This window comes from Drosophila innubila (genome assembly GCF_004354385.1).
Source record: "Drosophila innubila isolate TH190305 chromosome 2L unlocalized genomic scaffold, UK_Dinn_1.0 4_B_2L, whole genome shotgun sequence".
NCBI lineage: Eukaryota > Metazoa > Arthropoda > Insecta > Diptera > Drosophilidae > Drosophila > Drosophila innubila.
This window is the reverse complement of record NW_022995372.1, coordinates 24,860,562-24,882,568: the sequence shown is the minus strand read 5'-3', so window position 1 is coordinate 24,882,568 and position 22,007 is coordinate 24,860,562. Positions and strand designations below refer to the sequence as shown.

General features: G+C 35.1%; 1 protein-coding gene across 1 annotated transcript in view; it reads left to right on the top strand.

Annotated features, from left to right (window-relative positions):
• Positions 1-22,007, top strand: part of LOC117781260 — a 111,987-nt gene that overhangs the window by 86,754 nt on the left and 3,226 nt on the right. Inside the window, 4 exon segments of the mRNA XM_034618013.1 lie at positions 202-411; positions 4,510-5,104; positions 5,107-5,488; positions 6,288-6,420. Of these exon segments, the coding sequence (XP_034473904.1) occupies positions 202-411; positions 4,510-5,104; positions 5,107-5,488; positions 6,288-6,420 (1,320 nt within the window).

Sequence of the window (22,007 nt, the reverse complement as noted above, 5' to 3'; positions counted from 1 at the left end):
TTTTCTTGCACGGCTTATGACTTTCATTTTCATTATTTAGTTATAAACCAGATTTTGGCATTGACTTAAGTTGCTGCTTTAAAATATACATATTTGTTTGATTTTCCTTCGCTACAGATCGTTATTTTCTTAAGTATTAAGCAAATTTATGATAGATTATTATAGTGTCTTTCCCCCGTTTCTCTTTGCATTCCGTTGCAGTCGACACAATCGCATGCCCCACAGCGACCCATTTTTGTGATTGTCAGCTGTGCCTGCTGCCTGTTGCAGTGTTGCTCCGCGTTTCTCATTCTCCTGCCCATCTGGTGTAATCGCAAGTGTGCCGTGACCTTTCTCAAGATGCAGTTCTGCTTCTCAACATCGAGTGTTATGCTTATCTATTTGCTGGGCTTCCTGAAAATGCTGCCAGTGGTGAGTACAAATTCATCTCTTGTATTGAAAACCAAGCTAATGTGCTTTTTTCAATCTTATATAACTAAAAAAAATTTAAACAGTTTTCAGTGTTTATGAATCCCACTTTGTCTGCACCAAATGGAAAAATATTTGTTGAAAAATTCGATAAAATTAAAATGAACTAAATTCAGATTCATGCAGTATGAATTAGCTACCACTCACAAATTTTGCCGTCCAAAATCCTGTCTAAAATATATAACGTAATGTACTGCATGTATAGCATAATAGTGAACCGCAATATTTACAAATTTAAAATAAATTATTATAACTTATGTGAAAAATCCAAACAAAAAATTAATTATAAATGGGTTATCTAAAAGCAGTAGCATACTTTTGAGCGAAGACTTTTAACTCGAAAGCTTTTCACTTCCCCGAACACTGTTTAAAACTGTTGCATACTTTCAGGCTGCACTCTTAAAAACAAACTCTGAAAATTGAGAGAATTGTTTATTAACATTCTCAAAAATAAAACAAAATAAATTTTAAATCCCTTATGCCCTCTTAAAAATATAAAAAAAATGTTGCCAAAAATTGTAAACAAATATTTATGTTAATAACATTTTGATGAGAAAATATAAAATCTCTTGTTGTGGGGCGTATTTACAGTATGCATTCAAAAACAGTAGCATACCCTCAGACTATTTGTTTTGAAACAAAAGCTGCAATAACGGTCTCCTCCTCACGACACATTACCCTCACACACGCACATACACACACAACCGCCCCTGCAAAGTGAACGCAACCAAAGCGTAAAATTTAATTACTGCAAAATAAATATACAAATAAATTGAGGCAAAGCCAACAACAAAAGAACCCGAAAACCGAAAACCATGCAAAAGGCAACCAAGTAAGACAAAGACATACAAAAAATTATAACCAAAAGTCGAATTTCAATTGAAAGAAGTTTTGCACCAAAACCAACAGAGCTAAATGAAAACTGAAAACGCCGAACTGTGAATACACATAATTCAGAAAGAGTGTTGTGTACTTTTAGTAAAACTCTCTGGAGTTAACTGCCTGGTTTTTCGAGAAACAGTAAATAACAATCAGAAAATTATAATTACTAATTTTGAAAAGCATTCAGGTGCGAATCTTATGCATCGTTTTTGTAGAGAGAGAGACTAAAACAAACTCACAGCTTAAATAATAATAATTATAATCATTATTCTCATAATCACGGAAATAAATTTACTTGTCGTCTGCCAAGTAATGAACAAACAAAAGCATTTACATGCCCAGGATTTGTGTAAATATTATAATTTACAGTTTGTTATGGCAAAGCCAAGGCACACAAAGCTCGTGAAATACAATTCCCAATGGCACTGTTCCACCCTACTCCATGTCCACCTGTTGCAAGTAAAGCAAATTAAAAGTCAACAGCGCGAAACAAAGCTCTCTTGAGATCCAAAAATAACCAAAAAAAAAATTAAAAAATCGCTTAAGTCGAAATTAATATTAATAAATGCCAACATTTTCAATTTACTGTAGAATTTGCCAGGGAAATATTCCTCATAGTTTATGGAATATAAAATGCGTGAGATCGGTTCAAAAAACACCACGAAAAAGCTCTCTTCAAATCCCCCATAGAATGCCAGAATCTTTTAAATTATAAAATGAAGCAGCAAGAAACAAAGAAAAAAATAAAACGTATAAACAAGAATATAAAATTTGCGCTGTTTAATCTTTTGGGATCCCTCGAAGCTGCTGCGAGAACCAACTTCTGTTGGCTATAAAAAAAAAATAGCGTAAGGAGAGAGTAAAAGAAAAACTGTAAGCTCCTAACAAGATGTAACATTTTTGAATTAGTAATAAACTGGGCCGCTGTTGAATATTTTGGACGAAATAAATGAATGAAAAACAAATGAAACGCGACAAGGCCAAAAGCAACAACAACAACAACGGCCAAAAGCAGAAAGAAAAAAGGCTTATGCAATTGAAAGTGGAAAGACAAGACGCACAGGGGGGAATTGAACTAAAGTTGACAAAGGCAAAGAGCTTCAGATACATTTACAAATGCAGCAAATGAAGAGGATAGTAATTTAATGGAATTTACGCATTTGACGGTCAACCGTGAGGGAAAGAGGTTGGAAAAGGGACTCAACTTGATTCAAGGGTAATTCAAACAGAAGCCAAGTATTTAAGCGTGCCCCCAGATGTGTTGTATCCACAGTTATACAGCTGATATCACACACACACACGCACACACAAATGTGTAATTTCGAGCTATATTTTAATGAGCAACTTACGTAAAGCCGTTTGTCAGCTGTCAGTCAAGTTGTGTCGTTGTGTTGCACAATGCGGTTAAATGGCGCAGTGTGATGCGGCGCCACAGGGTGAACATTGACTTAATAATGCAACACGCACGTAAATATAATTATTGTACATTAATTGCATGCAAATTCGAAGGCGACTTTATTAAAATATCTGAAATAAAAGGCGATACGCCGACATACCGCATAAAGACATATGCAAATGTTATGGTTAAAAACACGTGTCACACTCGTTTGTAAGCGACCATGCCCACCACAGCAGCAGAAGCAGCAGCCACGCCCACACAATAAGCCACAATAAATAAAAATTAAAATATTCATTTTACACTCACATGTGTCTGCGTATGTATATTTGTGCATAAATAAATACAATTTCAGCGCCAGTTAAAAATACATGATAAATAATATAAGAATAAAATAAATATATAACGCATACGCCATGCGTTACGCCCGCTGGCCAAAAGTTCTGACTGGCAGCGGCGGCATGTGAAAAGCGAAAGCTTTTAAGCGCACTTAACTCATAATTTTGCAACAAAAAACGAAGAAAGAGATCAAATACACACGAAATGAAACAAAACATATTCTCGCTGAGAATTGAAAATTAAAAAGTTCTTAAAATTGTTTTCACCTCCGCAACAACAATAATAATGATGATGATGATGATGATGATAATGTTGCAGCACGTTGAGGCTGACCTTCAGCTTTGTGGCAGGCTGATTCCAAGAAGCTGAGTAGCATGTACTTATGTGTTTGCCACATTAAATCCACAATCTTCAGCTTTCACAAAAAGACTTCTCTTAAAAATCCGGCAAAACTCGCATATTGAATACAGTTGCTATGCGAGGAGTATTCGCTTGCAATTTGGTTAATGGTAATGGTTCGGTTATACCAAAAAACTAATCATTTTACGCAACAACCAACATCATGCATAAAGATGGAGTTTTTATCCACAGCAAATATTCAATAATTATAATAAGAACTTTGTAACTGGGACACAATTCTAACCATTAATAAAATATAATTTTGAAATATTTGAATATGAAAGCAAAGTTTTTTGCAGAAATTTAATTTCTGGAATTCAAAACGTTTGAATCAAACTATTTTAGAATTATAGAATTATTAAACACACAATACATATTAAGTGGTTAATTTAATGAAAATTTTAAAAAAATCTGAAAGGAGTTAAATCACTGAGAATATTTGACATGTAGTATTATTTGAGAGGAAAGAATATATATTTTATTGCCTTTAAAAGTTGAAAGTTAAATTTTATAAAAAGTAATTTTGCTGGCTGTTGCAATTACAAGTATCTTTGAGATACTTTTCAACTGCTAATAAAACATTATCCCACTTGGCCAAACATAAAAAAGTGGGTCTTATGTTTGGTAAGAGTAGTATAGATGAGAGTTTTATAACTTTTTAATAAGCACGGTCCAGTCATTGACAGTTAATGTGGACATGGGCGTAGGCGATGGCGTTGCCTGGAGGCGTGGCAATAAAATAATTTATGCCCACGGCACGTGTCAAATTTTGATGTCATCTTTATGGTGTGAAGAGCTTGAATATCCAAAGTAAATAGCTGTGAAATAAGTAGATACATGCTCGTACTCGTAAATGTTGTTGTAAATGCGGTTGTTGTTGCTGTAATATGAGCACAACTTTTTATATTTAATTAAAAATAATGATGTTGCAACGAAGTGGAGTGTCAATGTGGCATTTACTGGAGCGTTATTAATGCGCCTCATAATTTCATCTTGGTTTTTTTTATATATTTTTCTTTTTGCAGAACTGGCATGCGATAATCAGCAGCACATTGGCATCTCTGTTGCTGCTGGGCATCTCCACGTTGATTGCCATTGCATTGGTCATACACACAGAGCTCGTACCCAAGAAGTATCTCCAGATCGGCAGTAAACCGACGACACCAACAAAGCAAACCAAACGCCGCGAGAGTCTTAGCAATATTACGCAAATTAGCGTCCAGTCGCCGGCGGAGTTGACAGTCGCTCGTCGCAACAGGAATTGCCAGATGGCCAACTGCGGTTCCGGTTCCGGATCCGGATCCGGTTCGGGGTCCAGTTCCGGCTCCTCGGCAGGCATACGCGGCGCCATTGGCATTAGTTGGTTGTTGCCGCTGCTGTTTGCCATTACAGCGCCTCTAATCTGCAGCATCATTGGCAAATGGCCGCGGAATTGGTGGCTCGAGTTGTTTTGGACCAGGCCAACAACAGATGCCGGCAGTGGCAATGAGGAGAGCCAAGACTATGATGGAAGCGCAAGTATCTATTATGCCACACACACGCTCCTCAATGGCGATAATTTACTGCTCGAATCGGAGGCGCTGCTCGGCAATGGCACGGCCAGAGTCCCGTGCAACATCCAATGACTTTGTCATCGATAGACGAAGGCGTTGATTTCTCCACGTCAACGTCATCAATCACAGGCAGCCAAGACTTGAGTCTTGAGTCTGTGACAGCTGCGGCTTTAACTTGGCCACAACAACACGAACAGGCAGCGGCATTCACTTCCGGTTTGGGTGTGACAGCCACAACGTCATCGTCAACGTCATCGTCATCTTCAATGGCATCGCCTTCACTGTCGCCATCGTTGAGCTTCATTCTCTTCATTTGCATCGATTTGCTTTTCATTCTACTCTTCTTGGCGCTGTTTGTCATTTTAATGAAGAAACTTTTGTGGTTGTGGCACAAGAATCGCAATGTGCACACGCATCCGTTAGATAAATTCAATATGGCGCTGCGCAGGCGGTAAGTCTTAACCGGTAATTGACAATCGCTTAGCGATGGGCGCGTGAGCTAAAAATAAAACAATGCGACGCATGTGAAAAGGCAAACATTATTTAATCAATTTTTTCATCTTATATATTTTATTAGATATCATTTATTATTTTATTATTGATGTTAAAACAGTGGAAACAAATGATTTTCTCAAGATAGATTCTTCAAAAATTCATTTTTTTTTTTATTTGTGCCTTTAAAGATTCATCTGCTTAATATTAAAATAAACGTTAGTGACTTATTAATTAATACAAGGGGGCGTTCCAGAAAATTATCTTACATTTTAGTCTCCTTTTTCAAGTAACGTTTCTTTTGTTATTTAAACTCAGATTGCATTGAATAAATGACGATTCTTGACAATTCGTTAGGCGACACGTGTCCATCTCTAGCAGAAAATATTTAGTTTTATGACGTCCAAATCGTGGCGTCTCTAGAGATTGCAATTTGAACGAAATCGGCAATGAGTTTGATTTCAAATGATTACTGCGAATAGAAATTGACGAATAACTGTTAACTTACATATATACAAAAAAAAATTCGTCTAGACTGACTAGCATAACCGTTCACTTTTTAAATTAATATATATATTAAAAGTTATTTTTGGCGCACGTCAGAAACTAATTTCACTTTTTGCTTTTGTCAGCTGAAATAAGAAATACATTTGACCAGACGAGCATAAGCCATAAAATCGGTCTCAATCTCAATGAAAGCCCTTTTAATTTCCTTTCTCTGTCTCTCGCTCTTTATGTCTGTCTGTCTCTTTCCTTAGACTTGGCCTACTTTATCGGGCTGGAGGATTGCTGCTCATAAAACTCTGCACCGATGGATGCTTCATAGCCTATGTGAATTCATCGCCGGATACTTTATGGTCATATCCGTTTGGCATATCGTGTATAATGCTGGTAAGTGGCACAAGTCAATTGATATTTAATTAAGCATATATACATATATGCATATATAATATATCACAGAACGTATGCTTGATTTGTTGTGCCAGTTTTATGGCAATTGCTGCTTTTTATGCTGATTGAGTTACGAGTCGAAAGTTGTCAACAAAACTATTAAGAAACTACTCCCGTTTGGTTTTCGCTTTTATGCAAATCGGTTTTCTTTAAGCTTTATTTATTCGTATTTTTCTTTACTTTCATTTTGCCATCGCACTTGGCGTACATATTTCATCAAAGTGGAAAGCCTGCATATTTTTACGCCTGCCACACAAATTATGCATGCAAAATCAACAGAGACTCTCTTAGAGTTGTCTTTCTTATCAGTACTTCACCACGACCATTTTGTAAGTCACTTTTACCTGAGGTCGTCTTTGCCGTCCTTGATCAAAGTACTTGAACAGAAGCCTTTTCTGCTCTGTACTTTGCACTTGACTTTTACTCTTCCTTTTTCAAAAATGTGGTCTTGTTTTCTCTTTATTTTTTGTTGTGTAAATTTAATAAGTGCACTTAACTTTCCTTCAATCGCGTCACTTACTCACTTTGGTATACATATTAAAAGAAAATTAATTCATGCCTCTGCGATCTTCCTTTAAGAATTTTATATGGCATTCCTTCACAAAAGTTTATATAACTTGAGAAAAATCACATTAATAAGTCGCAGTCTCTAGAAGTGAAACCTTATCACAAATTCCACTCAAACAAATAAAGCATACCTTACGGGTTTGAGAAATATTTAAATTTCATACATTTTTAATAGGTTTTCGGAGAGCTATAAACACCTTAAATCTACAAGTGTAGTACTTGTTTATGCTACCACATTTTTTGATAGTTACAGAGTAAATGCAAATCACAATAAACTGCCCAAGTAACAGCACAGGTTTTTTCTGAAGTTCAGCCATTTGTATTTTTTGGTGTCCATGTCGAGGCTATTAATATATGGTCAATTGATTGGCATTTGGAATTGGCCAAGCTTCTGTGTCTATATTGTTTCATTTGGTGAAATGGAAGCTGGTTCAACGCTGAGTGAGAGGGCTTTATCTCTAATTGTGTAATAAACTTCACTGTTAATCGCAGCGCCTAATAAAATGAAAGCGCAGTTGGAAGAAAAGACACGTCCTTGAGCCGAGACCACATTCTTTTGCATCGATTTGTGAGCTTGAATAACATAGTTTATTAACGTGTTTGATATTTTAAGTGAACTAAAGCGGGTATACATTTTTTTTGAAACTTTAATAGGCGTGCTAGTATTTAAAATGGCATAATGCCTTATGTGCTTAAGCTTGTTTTAATCTGTTGATCTTTAGTTTATATTAGGATAAATAACCTTTATTATTTGTAACATTTATTAATATTTAAATTGTAAGATATTGTTGAGACTTCTTCTTCTTAATCGAGATCAGAAATAAACTGACATTTTAATGGCTTTATTACCTCTCAGACAACATATCCATGCATCAATCTTCAGTTGATGTCGAAATTCCTTCAATCCTTTTAATAAATATGAGACCAGATCATTTAATCTACTGATACATTGTGCGTATCACACAGAACAAGCGATACGAAATTTTTAGGAACTAAATCAAGAAAAGAAACACTTAAACAGAAAATAACACAGTAATACAACAACTTACCATAGCCATTGTTTCCATTGAGATATCTAAGAATACAGTGGCCTTCAGGCAAACTGGCTTCTGAGCACGTAAAGCTATTAAAATCAGCATTTTCTTAAAGCGAAGATCGCTCTCGAACCAGTTCATTTCATAAACAGCTGAAGCAACTCCCTCACTCTGCACAGAAATCCAGGAGATAAAATATTCCAAAGGATCAATCAATTATCATTATCAACTACTCACCGCAACTATCAAAAGATTACTAAAATAGCAAATCAAATAGATTTCCGATGTAGCTGAGATAAGAAAGAGCGCCAACTTGACAGTATGATCGGCACTCAAACCAAGGGTCATCTGAAATCCCACAAAGCAGACCATTACGGAGGATGTCAGGAAGTTTAACAGCAAAGGCACTCCAAAAACGCTGTTCATCACATCGGAAAGACTGTGAAGAAAGTTATGACTATAACTTATTTTAAGTGATCCTCAAAACAGACTTACCCTAACAGCTTACTGTGATACGAAATCAAGTCCTGCAATAATTTGAGATCCTTGGTACCATTTTTTCTCTGTTTAACCAATCGAAATTCAGATAATTGCTTTGATAGATAATCAAAGTGCATGACAAGCTGCATATTGACCGCATAGATCAGAATATTAGCCGAAATGTGACCCGTTGTTGCAGTATAAGCACCTAAGACCTGCAGCATAAACATCAGATAGTAACTCCAATTGTCATGCCAGTCCCATGGAGACATAGAGTAGTACGGCATTGCTTTTTCCGCATCCACAGAATGCAGGATCCAATGCTGAATGAGATACATTACATAGATATAAAAGCTGTACGTTGCGACAAGAACCAAGTAGAGTCCACTAAACCCCCTCAGAATGAAGCGACATCGTCGAAGATAATAATCCACTTGATATTTCTGCTGTTCCTCACGATTCGGAGCTGGAAAGATTGACTCCATTTCACGTACCAAACCATTTAATGTTTCTTTTTGTCGCCATACGCTTATTGTCTTTAGTTGACTGACCAGATTAAAACCCAAATAGCAAACGGTCATACAGACTTCCATGGAGAGTAAGTCCTTATAATAGAGCACTACGAATAGACACTCCATCACGAAATTGAATCCCAAATTTGTTTCATGCAGCACAAAGTTGACATAAAGCCACCGACTTGGCACTGACTTTGAACTTGTCGACTCATAGGGATTCACTCCAATCGTATGATAAAAGAATATTGGCAGGCTCATAAAGTCATTGAAAGTCGCATATACTTCCTGTGAACTGCCTGCAAAAGATAATTGATTTTCCAACATTCTCCACTCAAGTTTTCAACCGGTACTAACTGAATTAATAGAGCCACAGAGGCTCTTAGCTGTGGCTCAATTGATTTTATTTTTGCCAAAACCGCAAGCTATATTATATACTTGGATTCCAATAAATACACTCTGAAAAGAATGCCATCTTAAAATTAGGTACGACCGTACTTGAATTTTATACCGTTTCGTTCTTAAAATTTTAAGATTGCCGTATACTAAAAATCTTGAATTAAGTATGAATCTATCTTAAATTTAAAATTCTGACTTCACATTCCTATGGCAGCTATCCGAAATAGTAGTCCGATTTTATCCAAAGTTTGTCAGAATATCTAAGACCATGGCAAATACATAATCCGTGACTCTCGTAAAGATGCCTCCAGAAACAACTGAGGTTTTTGAACTAAACTAGATTTTTTTATACTTAAAAAAGTATTTATTCAAAATTGAAAGGAAGTTAAATATAAGATCGTTTCGTTCTAAAAACAAGCACGTTTTGGGATATTTCTTTTTCATTGTCGCACCTTAGAATTCTCAACTGGTTCTAGCGACGCAAATATAACGTTAAGCTTGGATAGCTGGAAAAATCAGTATCTATTCCGAAAGGTTGCTAACCAAGAAAATACACCACTATTAAATGGTGTTTAATTTTGGTATTTTGCCTTATTTTAGTACACATACTACTAGTGTAGATTTTAAGATTAAAGCTAATTAATTATGACAATGTTTTGTTCATAAATTAAGATGGTATTTAAGCAAACCTCGGAATGCGCTGGTAGATGTGCGGCAAACCACTTGAAAAGGTCACCATGGCGTTGGGCTACCACATGGGAAGCGATCCTGGCGCTCAGAACTAGATGGGCAAGGGCAACATAAACAAAACTGAATACATAATAGATAAGAAATAGCTCCGTCACATAAGACTCATTAACTCAACGAGAAGAAAAGAGTAAAGAATACTTTAAAACAATAGTGATCTCTATGCTTTAGTACATAAGATAACCTATAAAACCCCATACAAATCAATAAACGATAACAGCTCTTAAACAAACGTGTGAGTGTTTTTACTTAGGGAATGACAAGCGTGTGTACATACTAGTTCTGACGTTGCCACTAACATCGCGACAAAGTTAAAGTACAGATTTGAATGCAGTTCTGTACTAAAAACAAGTACATTTTGGGTTTAGTTGAAGATTTTTGTGTTTAAGTGCGGAAATCTTGAATTTTTTTCTGAGTGTAGGAACATTTCTATATAGAAACAACATATCAACCATAAGTGATTATTTAAATACGCTTTCTAATAGACTTTAACTTATCGCATTTCATTTAATCGGGAAATCTTAGTAAGACTATCTCCAAACTATATTTATTTATTGAAATTTAACAAAAAAAAATGTTTTTAAGGAAAAAAAGAAAAACTAAAGGAACCAATAAATATCTCAAGATAAACCAAAATTTTATATAGGTACCCATTGAAATATATTTGCAAATATATAATCAAAGTCCAAACTTTAATCTTTTTAGCATTTACCAATTAATGATGAAAAGCGTTATAATTTCGTAACAAGCTTGTAATGAATCATGGTAGTCCTCAAAGGGAAAACATTTTTCCAAGTGGAAGGACGACAGTCTTAAACGGTCTGAGCTCTTTTGGACTCTGGATTGTGGTTAAAGCTGGTGCATAATTCAGGCAGAAAATTGTAGTTGTCGTTAGTTTACGATTTGTTGTGCAACTCGTTAATAAATGATCACATTTTAAACTCACCCTCTAATAAAAATCTGAAAAATGGCAGCTGTCGAAAACCTATTACGAAATTTTAGTCCATTTAAATATTTTAACAATACTTTATTGAACTGCTAAATAACAAATTGTGAAAAGATAAAGTTGGATAAATACTTTTCTATAAAGTGCAAAGTGATGATCTATGATCTTCAGCTAAATTTAACTATCAAGTAAATTATTAAAGTCCTTAAGCATACATTGTTCGAATGACACAAAAGAATCTATAACTCATTTGAAGAAACTGTGAAGTAATGAGAAATATTATATAATTTTAATAATTTGAATTTATTTAATTCATTTCAACTTATCATAGTCATAGTCGACATTGACATATCCAGAAACATCGTGGCCTTTAGGAAAACTGGTTTCTGAACCCGAATAGCAATTACGATGAGCATTTTCTTAAATCCCTGATCAGCTCCAAACCAATTCATTTCGTAGACGGCCGAAGAAACTTCCTCACTCTGTAATATCCGAATAAAATGAAGGTATGCTGGATCTCTGATTTCGACACGATCACTTTCAGCATCAATAAGCGATTGCTGCTACCAGATAAAGACCCAGTTTACAAATTAGTATAGGGGTTACTCCAATACTTAGTAGAAATCCCAAAAATCCAACCAGCACAGAAGATGACACAAATTTCAGTAGCAGCGATATTCCAAAGACTTTATTTATCACATCTGTAACTCTACAATAGATAGACTTATATGTTATGCTTGGATATAACATATTATGTGGAGATTTATGCAATTATTCATATAATTAATGATAAATGATAAACCGTGAACAGTCGACACAAATATTCAAAATAAATATCATAAGTTAAAGAGAAGATTGTTCAATTTAAAGAACTCTTAAGTACAAATTATATAGATAAAAAATAGACTGTCAAACTTAACAATACAAACTTATATACAGGGTTGCTTACGAAAAAGTTGCGTTTTAAAATGGCTATAAAAAAACCGGTGGATATTTTTCAAATATTTTTTTTTATTGAGACGCCCCAAAATTGCGGCTTATTTGTGGAAGACCACTTTATTCATATGGCTGCCTCGGGAGGCCTTGCAGTAGGCCATCTGTTCGACACAATACTTCAGCACATTTTCGATAGAATGGTCCTCAATGGCCTCAATGGCGACTTCAATTTCGCGCTTAGATCGTCAATCGTCTCTGGATGGTTTGGAAAGCACTTATTCTTGACGGCACCCCACAAAAAATAGTCCAACATAGCCTTTCGGCTGATTATTCGATTTTCAAACGTAACGTTGGCTGTGTGGCACGTAGCGTCGTCCAGCTGGAGCCGTATGTCGTCGATGCTTTCATCATTCTTTCGTCATCGTTCATCGATTTGTGAGATTGAATAAACTAGTTTATTTACGTGTTTGATATTTTAATTGAACTAAAGCGGCTATACATTTTTTTGAAACTTTAATAAGCGTGCTAGTATTTAAAAAGGCATAATGGCTTATGTGCTTAAGCTTGTTTTAATCTGTTGATCTTTAGTTTATATTAGGATAAATAACTTTTTTTGTTTGTAACGTTTTTGATATTTTAATCATAAGATATTGCTGAGATTTCTTCTTCTTCATCGAGATCAGAAAAAAACTGACATTTAAATGGCTTTATTAACTCTTAGTCTATAGTTCCATGCATGAATCTTCAGTTGGTGTCGAAATTCCTTCAATCCTTTTAATAAATATGAGACCAGATCATTTAATCTACTGATACATTGTGCGTATCAAACAGAACAAGCGATACGACATTTTTAGGAACTAAATCAAGAAAAGAAACACTCAAACAGATAAATATATGCTTAATACGATAATACAACAACTTACCATAGACATTGTTTCCATTGAGATATCTAAGAATACAGTGGCCTTCAGGCAAACTGGCTTCTGAGCACGTAAAGCTATTAATATGAGCATTTTCTTAAAGTGAGGATCGCTCTCGAACCAGTTCATCTTATAAACAGCTGAAGAAACTCCCTCACTCTGCACAGAAATCCAGGAGATAAAAAACTCCAAAGGATCAATCAATCATTATCAACTACTCACCGCAACTATCAAAAGATTACTAAAATAGCAAATCAAATAGATTTCCGATACAGCGGAGATAAGAAAGAGCCCCAACTTGACAGTATGATCGGCACTCAAACCAAGGGTCATCTGAAATCCGACAAAGCAGACCATTACGGAGGATGTCAGGAAGTTTAACAGTAAAGGCACTCCAAAAACACTGTTCATTACATCCGAAAGACTGTGAAGAAAGTTATGACTATAACTTATTTTAAGTGATCCTCAAAACAGACTTACCCTAACAGCTTATTGTGATACGAAATCAAGTCCTGCAATAATTTGAGATCCTTGGTACCATTTTTTCTCTGTTTAACCAATCGAAATTCAGATAATTGCTTTGATAGATAATCAAAGTGCATGACAAGCTGCATATTGACCGCATAGATCAGAATATCAGCCGAAATGTGACCCGCTGTTGCAGTATAAGCACCCAAGACCTGCATCAGATACATCAGATAGTAACTCCAATTTTCATGCCAGTCCCATGGAGATACAGAGTAGTACGGCATTGCTTTTTCCGCATCCACAGAATGCAGGATCCAATGCTGAATGAGATACATTACATAGATATAAAAGCTGTACGTTACGACAAGAACCAAGTAGAGTCCACTAAAGCCCCTCAGAAAGAAGCGACATCGTCGAAGATAATAATCCACTTGATAATTCCGCTGTTCCTCACGAATCGGAACTGGAAAGATTGACTCCATTTCACGTATCAAAGCACTTAACTTTTCTTTTTGTCGCCATACGCTAATTGTCTTTAGTTGACTGACCAGAGTAAAACCTACATAGCAAACAGTCATGCAGACTTCCACGATACTCTCCATGTCCTTAAAATAAAGCACTACGAATAGACACTCCATCACGAAATTGAATCCCATATTTGTTTCATGCAGCACAAAGTTGACATAAAGCCACCGACTTGGCACTGACTTTGAACTTGTCGACTCATAGGGATTCACTCCAATCGTATGATAAAAGAATATTGGCAGGCTCATAAAGTCATTGAAAGTCGCATATGCTTTCTGTGTACTGTCTGCAAAAGCTAATTGATTTTCCAACATTCTCCACTCAAGTTTCCAACCGGTACTAACTGAATTAATAGCAGCTCTGTGGCTCTTAGCTGTGGCCCAATTGATTTTATTTTTGCCAAAACCGCAAGCTATATTATATACTTGGATACCAATTAATAGGAACATTTATATATAGAAACAACATATCAACCATAAGTGATTATTTAAATACGATTTCTAATAGACTTAAACTTATCTCATTTCATTTAATCGGAAAATCTTATTTGCTAATATATATTCATAGTCCAAGATTTAATCTATTTAGCAATTAATGATGAAAAGCATTATAATTTCGTAACAAGCTTGTAAAGAATCATGGTACTCTGCAAAGGAAAAACATTTTTCCATTCTTAATCAAGTGAAAGGATGACAGTCTTAAAAGGTCTGAGCTCTTTTGGACTCCGGATTGTGGTTCAAGCTGGTGCATAATTCAGGCAGAAAATTGTAGTTGTCATTAGTTTACGATTTGTTGTGCAACCCGTTAATAAATGATCACATTTTTAACTCACCCTCTAATAACAATCTGAAAAATAGCATCTGTCGAAAACCTATTACGAAATTTTAGTCCATTTAAATATTTTAACAATACCTTATTGAACTGCTTAATAAAAAATTGCGAAAAGATAAAGTTGGATAAATACTTTTCTATAAAGTGCAAAGTGATGATCTATGATCTACACCTAAATTTAACTATCAAGTAAATTATTAAAATCCTTAAGCATACATTGAAGAAACTGTGAAGTAATTAGAAATATTATATAATTTTAATATTTTGAATTTATTTAATTCATTTCAACTTACCATAGTCATAGACGACATTGACATATCCAGGAACACCGTGGCCTTAGGATAACCGGTTTCTGAGCCCCAGACAGACCACTTTATTCATATGTGTCTGTTCGACACAATATTTCAGCACATTTCCGATAGAATGGTCCTCAATAGCCTCAATAGCGACTTAAATTTCGCGCTTAGATCGTCAATCGTCTCTGTATGGTTGGGATAGCACTTATTCTTGACGGCACCCAAGGGCGTAGGCAGGGGGGGGCAAGTGCCCCTACCTACACTCTGGCTAACAAAATTGTAACTTCCAAAATCCATTCAGATTGGTATCACATCATTTAAAATAACAAAATAAAATTGACATTCTGGATCTTTCATTGATTGAAAGTTGTCAAGTATGAATTCCAACAGTGGTACTATTCACGAAATTATATGAAGTGTCGAATTTGCGGGTACACAAAGATGTTATCTTATCTTATCAGTTATCTTCATTGTTGGTATATTTGGTACAAAAAATTATTTTAAAATATATTTAATGCCCATTTGCTAAATTTTAAAAACAACGTAATTTAATTTTATAATTTTTACATTTAACAGCAATCATTGTTCATTTCTAGGGCCTCGACAAAGCCAATTTTGTGCTTTTAGGTTGTAAAAAATTTGTAAAACTGTCTTGGATAATAAATAGAGTCCGTCAATTTGTTTGGAGTAACAAAAAATTAATTTTATTTCATGAGCTCTATTTTGATTTTAGACCGATGCATCGCGATGGTTTATTGGGCAAACCTTCTTCGAATTCGTTGTTTTGTCGAAAAAAAAAATGGCCCACTGTACTGTAAATTCTTTTTTTTAAAGATCTTGTATGCTGAGTGCGCAAGAAAGGGTAGTTTTTGAAATAATTTTAATTTATATAAAGTTTAAAATGACAACAAAGACTAATTTAACTACGAAGCTATATTGCTCATAGGAATGTGTGTTCTAAAAATCTCTACAAGTAACCCAAAAGGTGGTGTTTCTGAAAGTATGCAAGCAATGCTTTCAAATAACAAAAATATTTTGGAGAGGTTAAGGTATTAATTTATTTTATAAAATTGAATGAAATGTATTTTGAATTAATTTATTAATTATATAAAACATGCCTAATATAACACATATAACTCGTAAATTTTTAAACAGTTTGTTTAAAAATCTCTAGAGGTTTTAGGCAGGGTCCCCCCTTCGCTCAAAGCTGCCTACGCCCTTGACGGCACCCCACAAAAAATAGTCCAACATCGCCTTTTCGGCTGACTATTCGATTTTCTAACGTAACGTTGGCTGTGTGGCACGTAGCGTCATCCTGCTGGAGCCGTATATCGTCGATGTTTTCATCTTTCTTTCGGGGGAAGAAAAAGTCTTTCAACATGCCGCCTGACCACATACAGCACCAAGCCGTCACTCGTTGTGGATGCATTGGGTTCTCCAAGACGACGTGCGGGGTTTCGGTGCCCCAAATGCGGCAGCTCTGCTTATTGACGTAAGCACAGAGGTGGAGATGAGATTCATCTAGAAAGATGATTTTGCGATAAAAACTGCTCATCACCAATTTGAAGTAAGTTTTCGGTATTTCCCAATTTTTTTCGAGCGTTAACTTAACCATTTCGTAAGCCGTAAAGCTTTAACTATATATTTGACACACTGGCAATGTCATTGGAGCTGTCAAAGTCGAAATAATAAGTAGTTCAAAGGCCACCCTATAGTTAGAGAGATATAGAAAGATGTACCGCAGCAGCTTGTAATGGTAGATTATCAATTGCTGTAGTATTTTTAGATTCTTGGTAGAGTCTCCTTGCTTCATCTCCAACTCTCGAAAAGTGCTCGTCCTTGAGTCGAGGGCACAATCTTTTCATCGATTTGTGAGATTGAATAAACTAGTTTATTTACGTGTTTGATATTTTAATTGAACTAAAGCGGCTATACATTTTTTTGAAACTTTAATAAGCGTGCTAGTATATAAAAAGGCATAATGGCTTATGTGCTTAAGCTTGTTTTAATCTGTTGATCTTTAGTTTATATTAGGATAAATAACTTTTTTTATTTGCAACGTTTTTGATATTTTAATCATAAGATATTGCTGAGATTTCTGGCTTTATTAACTCTTAGTCTATATTTCCATGCATGAATCTTCAGTTGATGTCGAAATTCCTTCAATCCTTTTAATAAATATGAGACCAGATCATTTAATCTACTGATACATTGTGCGTATCAAACAGAACAAGCGATACGACATTTTTAGGAACTAAATCAAGAAAAGAAACACTCAAACAGATTAATATATGTTTAATACAATAATACAACAACTTACCATAGACATTGTTTCCATTGAGATATCTAAGAATACAGTGGCCTTCAGGCAAACTGGCTTCTGAGCACGTAAAGCTATTAATATGAGCATTTTCTTAAAGTGAGGATCGCTCTCGAACCAGTTCATCTTATAAACAGCTGAAGAAACTCCCTCACTCTGCACAGAAATCCAGGAGATAAAAAACTCCAAAGGATCAATCAATCATTATCAACTACTCACCGCAACTATCAAAAGATTACTAAAATAGCAAATCAAATAGATTTCCGATATAGCTGAGATAAGAAAGAGCCCCAACTTGACAGTATGATCGGCACTCAAACCAAGAGTCATCTGAAATCCCACAAAGCAGACAATTACGGAGGATGTCAGGAAGTTTAACAGCAAAGGCACTCCAAAAACACTGTTCATTACATCGGAAAGACTGTAAAAAAAGTTGAGCTAATAACTTTTTTTTAATGATCTTCAGAATAGACTTACCCTAACAGCTTATTGTGATACGAAATCAAGTCCTGCAATAATTTTAAATCCTTGGCACCATTTTTTTTTTGTTCAAGCAATCGCAATTCACATAATTGCTTTGACAGATAGTCAAAGTGCATGACAAGCTGCATATTGACCGCATAGATCAGAATATCAGCCGAAATGTGACCCGCTGTTGCAGTATAAGCACCCAAGACCTGCGACAGATACATCAGATAGTAACTCCAATTGTCATGCCAGTTCCATGGCGATATAGAGAAGAAGGGCATTGCTTTTTCCGCATCCACAGAATGTAGGATCCAATGCTGAATGAGATACATTACATAGATATAGAAGCTGTACGTTGCGACAAGAACCAAGTAGAGTCCACTAAAACCCCTTAGAAAGAAGCGACATCGTCGAAGATAATAATCCACTTGATATTTGCGCTGTTCCTCACGAATCCGAACTGGGTAGATTGATTCCATTTCACGTACCAAAGCACTTAACTTTTCTTTTTGTCGCAATACGCTAATTGTCTTTAGTTGACTGACTAGAATATAGCCCACATAGCAAACGATCATGCAGACTTCCACAATACTCTCCGTGTCATTATAATAAAGCACTACGAATAGACACTCCATCACGAAATTGAATCCCATATTTGTTTCATGCAGCAAAAAGTTGACATAAAGCCAGCGACTTGGCACTGACTTTGAACTTGTCGACTCATAGGGATTCACTCCAATCGTATGATAAAAGAATATTGGCAGGCTCATAAAGTCATTGAAAGTCGCATATACTTCCTGTGAACTGCCTGCAAAAGCTAATTGATTTTCCAACATTCTCCACTCAAGTTTTCAACCGGTACTAACTGAATTAATAGCAGCTCTGTGGCTCTTAGCTGTGGCCCAATTGATTTTATTTTTGCCAAAACCGCAAGCTATATTATATACTTGAATACCAATTAGTAGGTACATTTCCATATAGAAACAACATATCAACCATAAGTGATTATTTAAATACGCTTTCCAATAGACTTTAACATATCTCATTTCATTCAATCGGGAAATCTTAGCAAGACTATCTCCAAACTATATTTGTTTATTGAAATTTAACTCAAAAAAATTTATTTAAGGAAAAAAAAATAAAATTAAAGGAACCAATTTTATATAGGTACACATATAAATATATTTGCTAATATATAATCATATCCCAAGCTTTAATCTGTTTAGCAATTAATGATGAAAAGCATTATAATTTCGTAACAAGCTTGTAAAGAATCATGGTACTCTGCAAAGGAAAAACATTTTGCCATTCTTAATCAAGTGAAAGGATGACAGTCTTAAAAGGTCTGAGCTCTTTTGGACTCCGGATTGTGGTTAAAGCTGGTGCATAATTCAGGCAGAAAATTGTAGTTGTCGTTAGATTACGATTTGTTGTGCAACCCGTTAATAAATTATCACATTTTTAACTCACCCTCTAATAACAATCTGAAAAATAGCATCTGTCGAAAACCTATTACGAAATTTTAGTCCATTTAAATATTTTAACAATACTTTATTGAACTGCTAAATAACAAATTGTGAAAAGATAAAGTTGGATAAATACTTTTCTATAAAGTGCAAAGTGATGATCTATGATCTTCAGCTAAATTTAACTATCAAGTAAATTATTAAAGTCCTTAAGCATACATTGTTCGAATGACACAAAAGAATCTATAACTCATTTGAAGAAACTGTGAAGTAATAAGAAATATTATATAATTTAAATAATTTTAATTTATTTTATTCATTTCAACTTACCATAGTCATAGTCGACATTGACATATCCAGAAACACCGTGGCCTTAAGGAAAACTGGTTTCTGAGCCCGAATAGCAATTACGATGAGCATTTTCTTAAATCCCTGATCAGCTCCAAACCAATTCATTTCGTAGACGGCCGAAGAAACTCCCTCACTCTGTAATATCCGAATAATATGAAGGTATGCTGGATCTCTGATCTCGACACGATCACTTACAGCATCAATAAGCGATTCGCTGAAGTAACAGAGAAGATAGATCTCCACGGTTGCCGCTACCAGATAAAGACCCAGTTTACAAATTAGAATAGGGGTTACTCCAATGCTTAGTAGAAATCCCAAAAAGCAAACCAGCACAGAAGATGACATAAAATTCAGTAGCAACGATACTCCAAAGACCTTATTTATCACATCTGTAATTCTACAATAGAAATAATATAACATATTCAGTGTAGAGTTATGCTATATTTATATAATTTAATTAATAATTTGTTAATCAACTATGAACAGTAAAAACAAATATTTAAATTATATTTTTAAATAAAATAGAAGATAGTAAAATTTAATGACATATTAAATAAAAATTAAAAAGATTCAAAATTAACAATAAAAATTCAAAATACAATTTTAGATGTTTAGAGATATAAAAAAAGCCTTACCCCAGCAGCTTGTTATGGTAGATTATTAATTGCTGTAGTATTTTTAGATTCTTGGTAGAGTCCTCTTGCTTCATCTCTAACTCTCGAAGAGTTCTCGATAAATTGTCAAAGTGCATGATATCCTGCATGACAACCCCGTAGATGAGAATATCGCTGGCCAACTGACCCATGGTACAGGTATACCCGGCAATTGCCTGTATGGCATACATTGCACTGAACCCGAGTTTAGTATCCAGACTCCAAGGGGCATATTGACAATAGGGCAGTGACATCTTTGCGTCAGGCAATTGGAGTATATAACGCTGTAGGATGAACTGCACGATGTCATACAGATTGTATATTGCAACAAGAAGCAAGAATAAATAAGTTAAATACTTCATGACCCGGCGAGATCGACGCAGATAGAGATCCGCTTGATATTGTTCCTGATCCCTGGCTGTGGCAGATGGAAATAACGGCTCCAATTCACGAATCAAAGAATCTAGTTGGTTCCTCTGCTTCCAGACAGTGAGTATCTTTATTTCGCCGACAATGATAAACCCTATAAAGGCCACCACCATACAGGCCTCCGCAAAGTTCTCACCATTCTTATAGCACACATACAAAAATGTCAGCACTGTTCCAAATCCAAAGTTCAGATTGAACAGCTGCATTACGAACTTGACATTAAGCCAACGACTTGCCGATTTTTCGGTTACCGTATTATATGGATCCACCCCAAGAGTATGCCAAAAGAAAAGAGGCATCCTCATGAAGTCTTCAAATGTTACAAATGTACTCGGCATTGAACTGCAAAAACTCCCTAAAAAATATTTTGTTTGTAATAAAACGAATCATATTTTAAACTTTCAATTATGTAGCCCAAGGCTTAGTATAGTATTATAAATTAGTTTCATTATAAATATGTATAGCAGGTAGAAGAAGTAACTTTCCAACCGTATGAATTAGATTTCAGCATTTGCTTATCAGCATTAATAAGATTTCTCTTTTTTTCCTTAACAAATGATCGAGAGTTTGATATTCGGTTTTTCAATTTTATGTAAATATTATATTATATAAAAACTTTATTTAAGTATCTCACATTCAAATACACTTAATTGTAATGCTCTTACTTTACGTTTATTGATAACTTCAAAGTTTAATCTGCTTCAAGTCTCTGACAGTTGTCCACTGAAATACAAATCGAAACCAAAATCAAAATAGGCATTTACAATTGTTCTTTTGGTAAATCGTAATGGACTTTTAATTGTATACCATGCTTTCGTAACAATTAATGAATATGTTGAATTTATAACCTAGCCTTGGCTGTATCAAGAAATAGAGACATTTGAGATTTCAAACTGACCCTTTGATGACTATCTGAAAAGTGACAGCTGTCCCATAAGGTTAGGTAACCTTTCTTTTTGTCTCTATAGATTAAAAATAATAAATGTATTATGTACGTATTTAATTACATGTTATCACTATTTGATTGTTATCACCGCGAGGGTATCGTTAAGGAATAAAGAACTAATATTAAGATTTTCAAGGCCGAAGTTATACCTCTAATTCAAGCGGCCCGTTGACCGCGAAACCCTGGGCAAATTTCCCATTCTTACTTACAATTGGAAATACCTGATATAGATG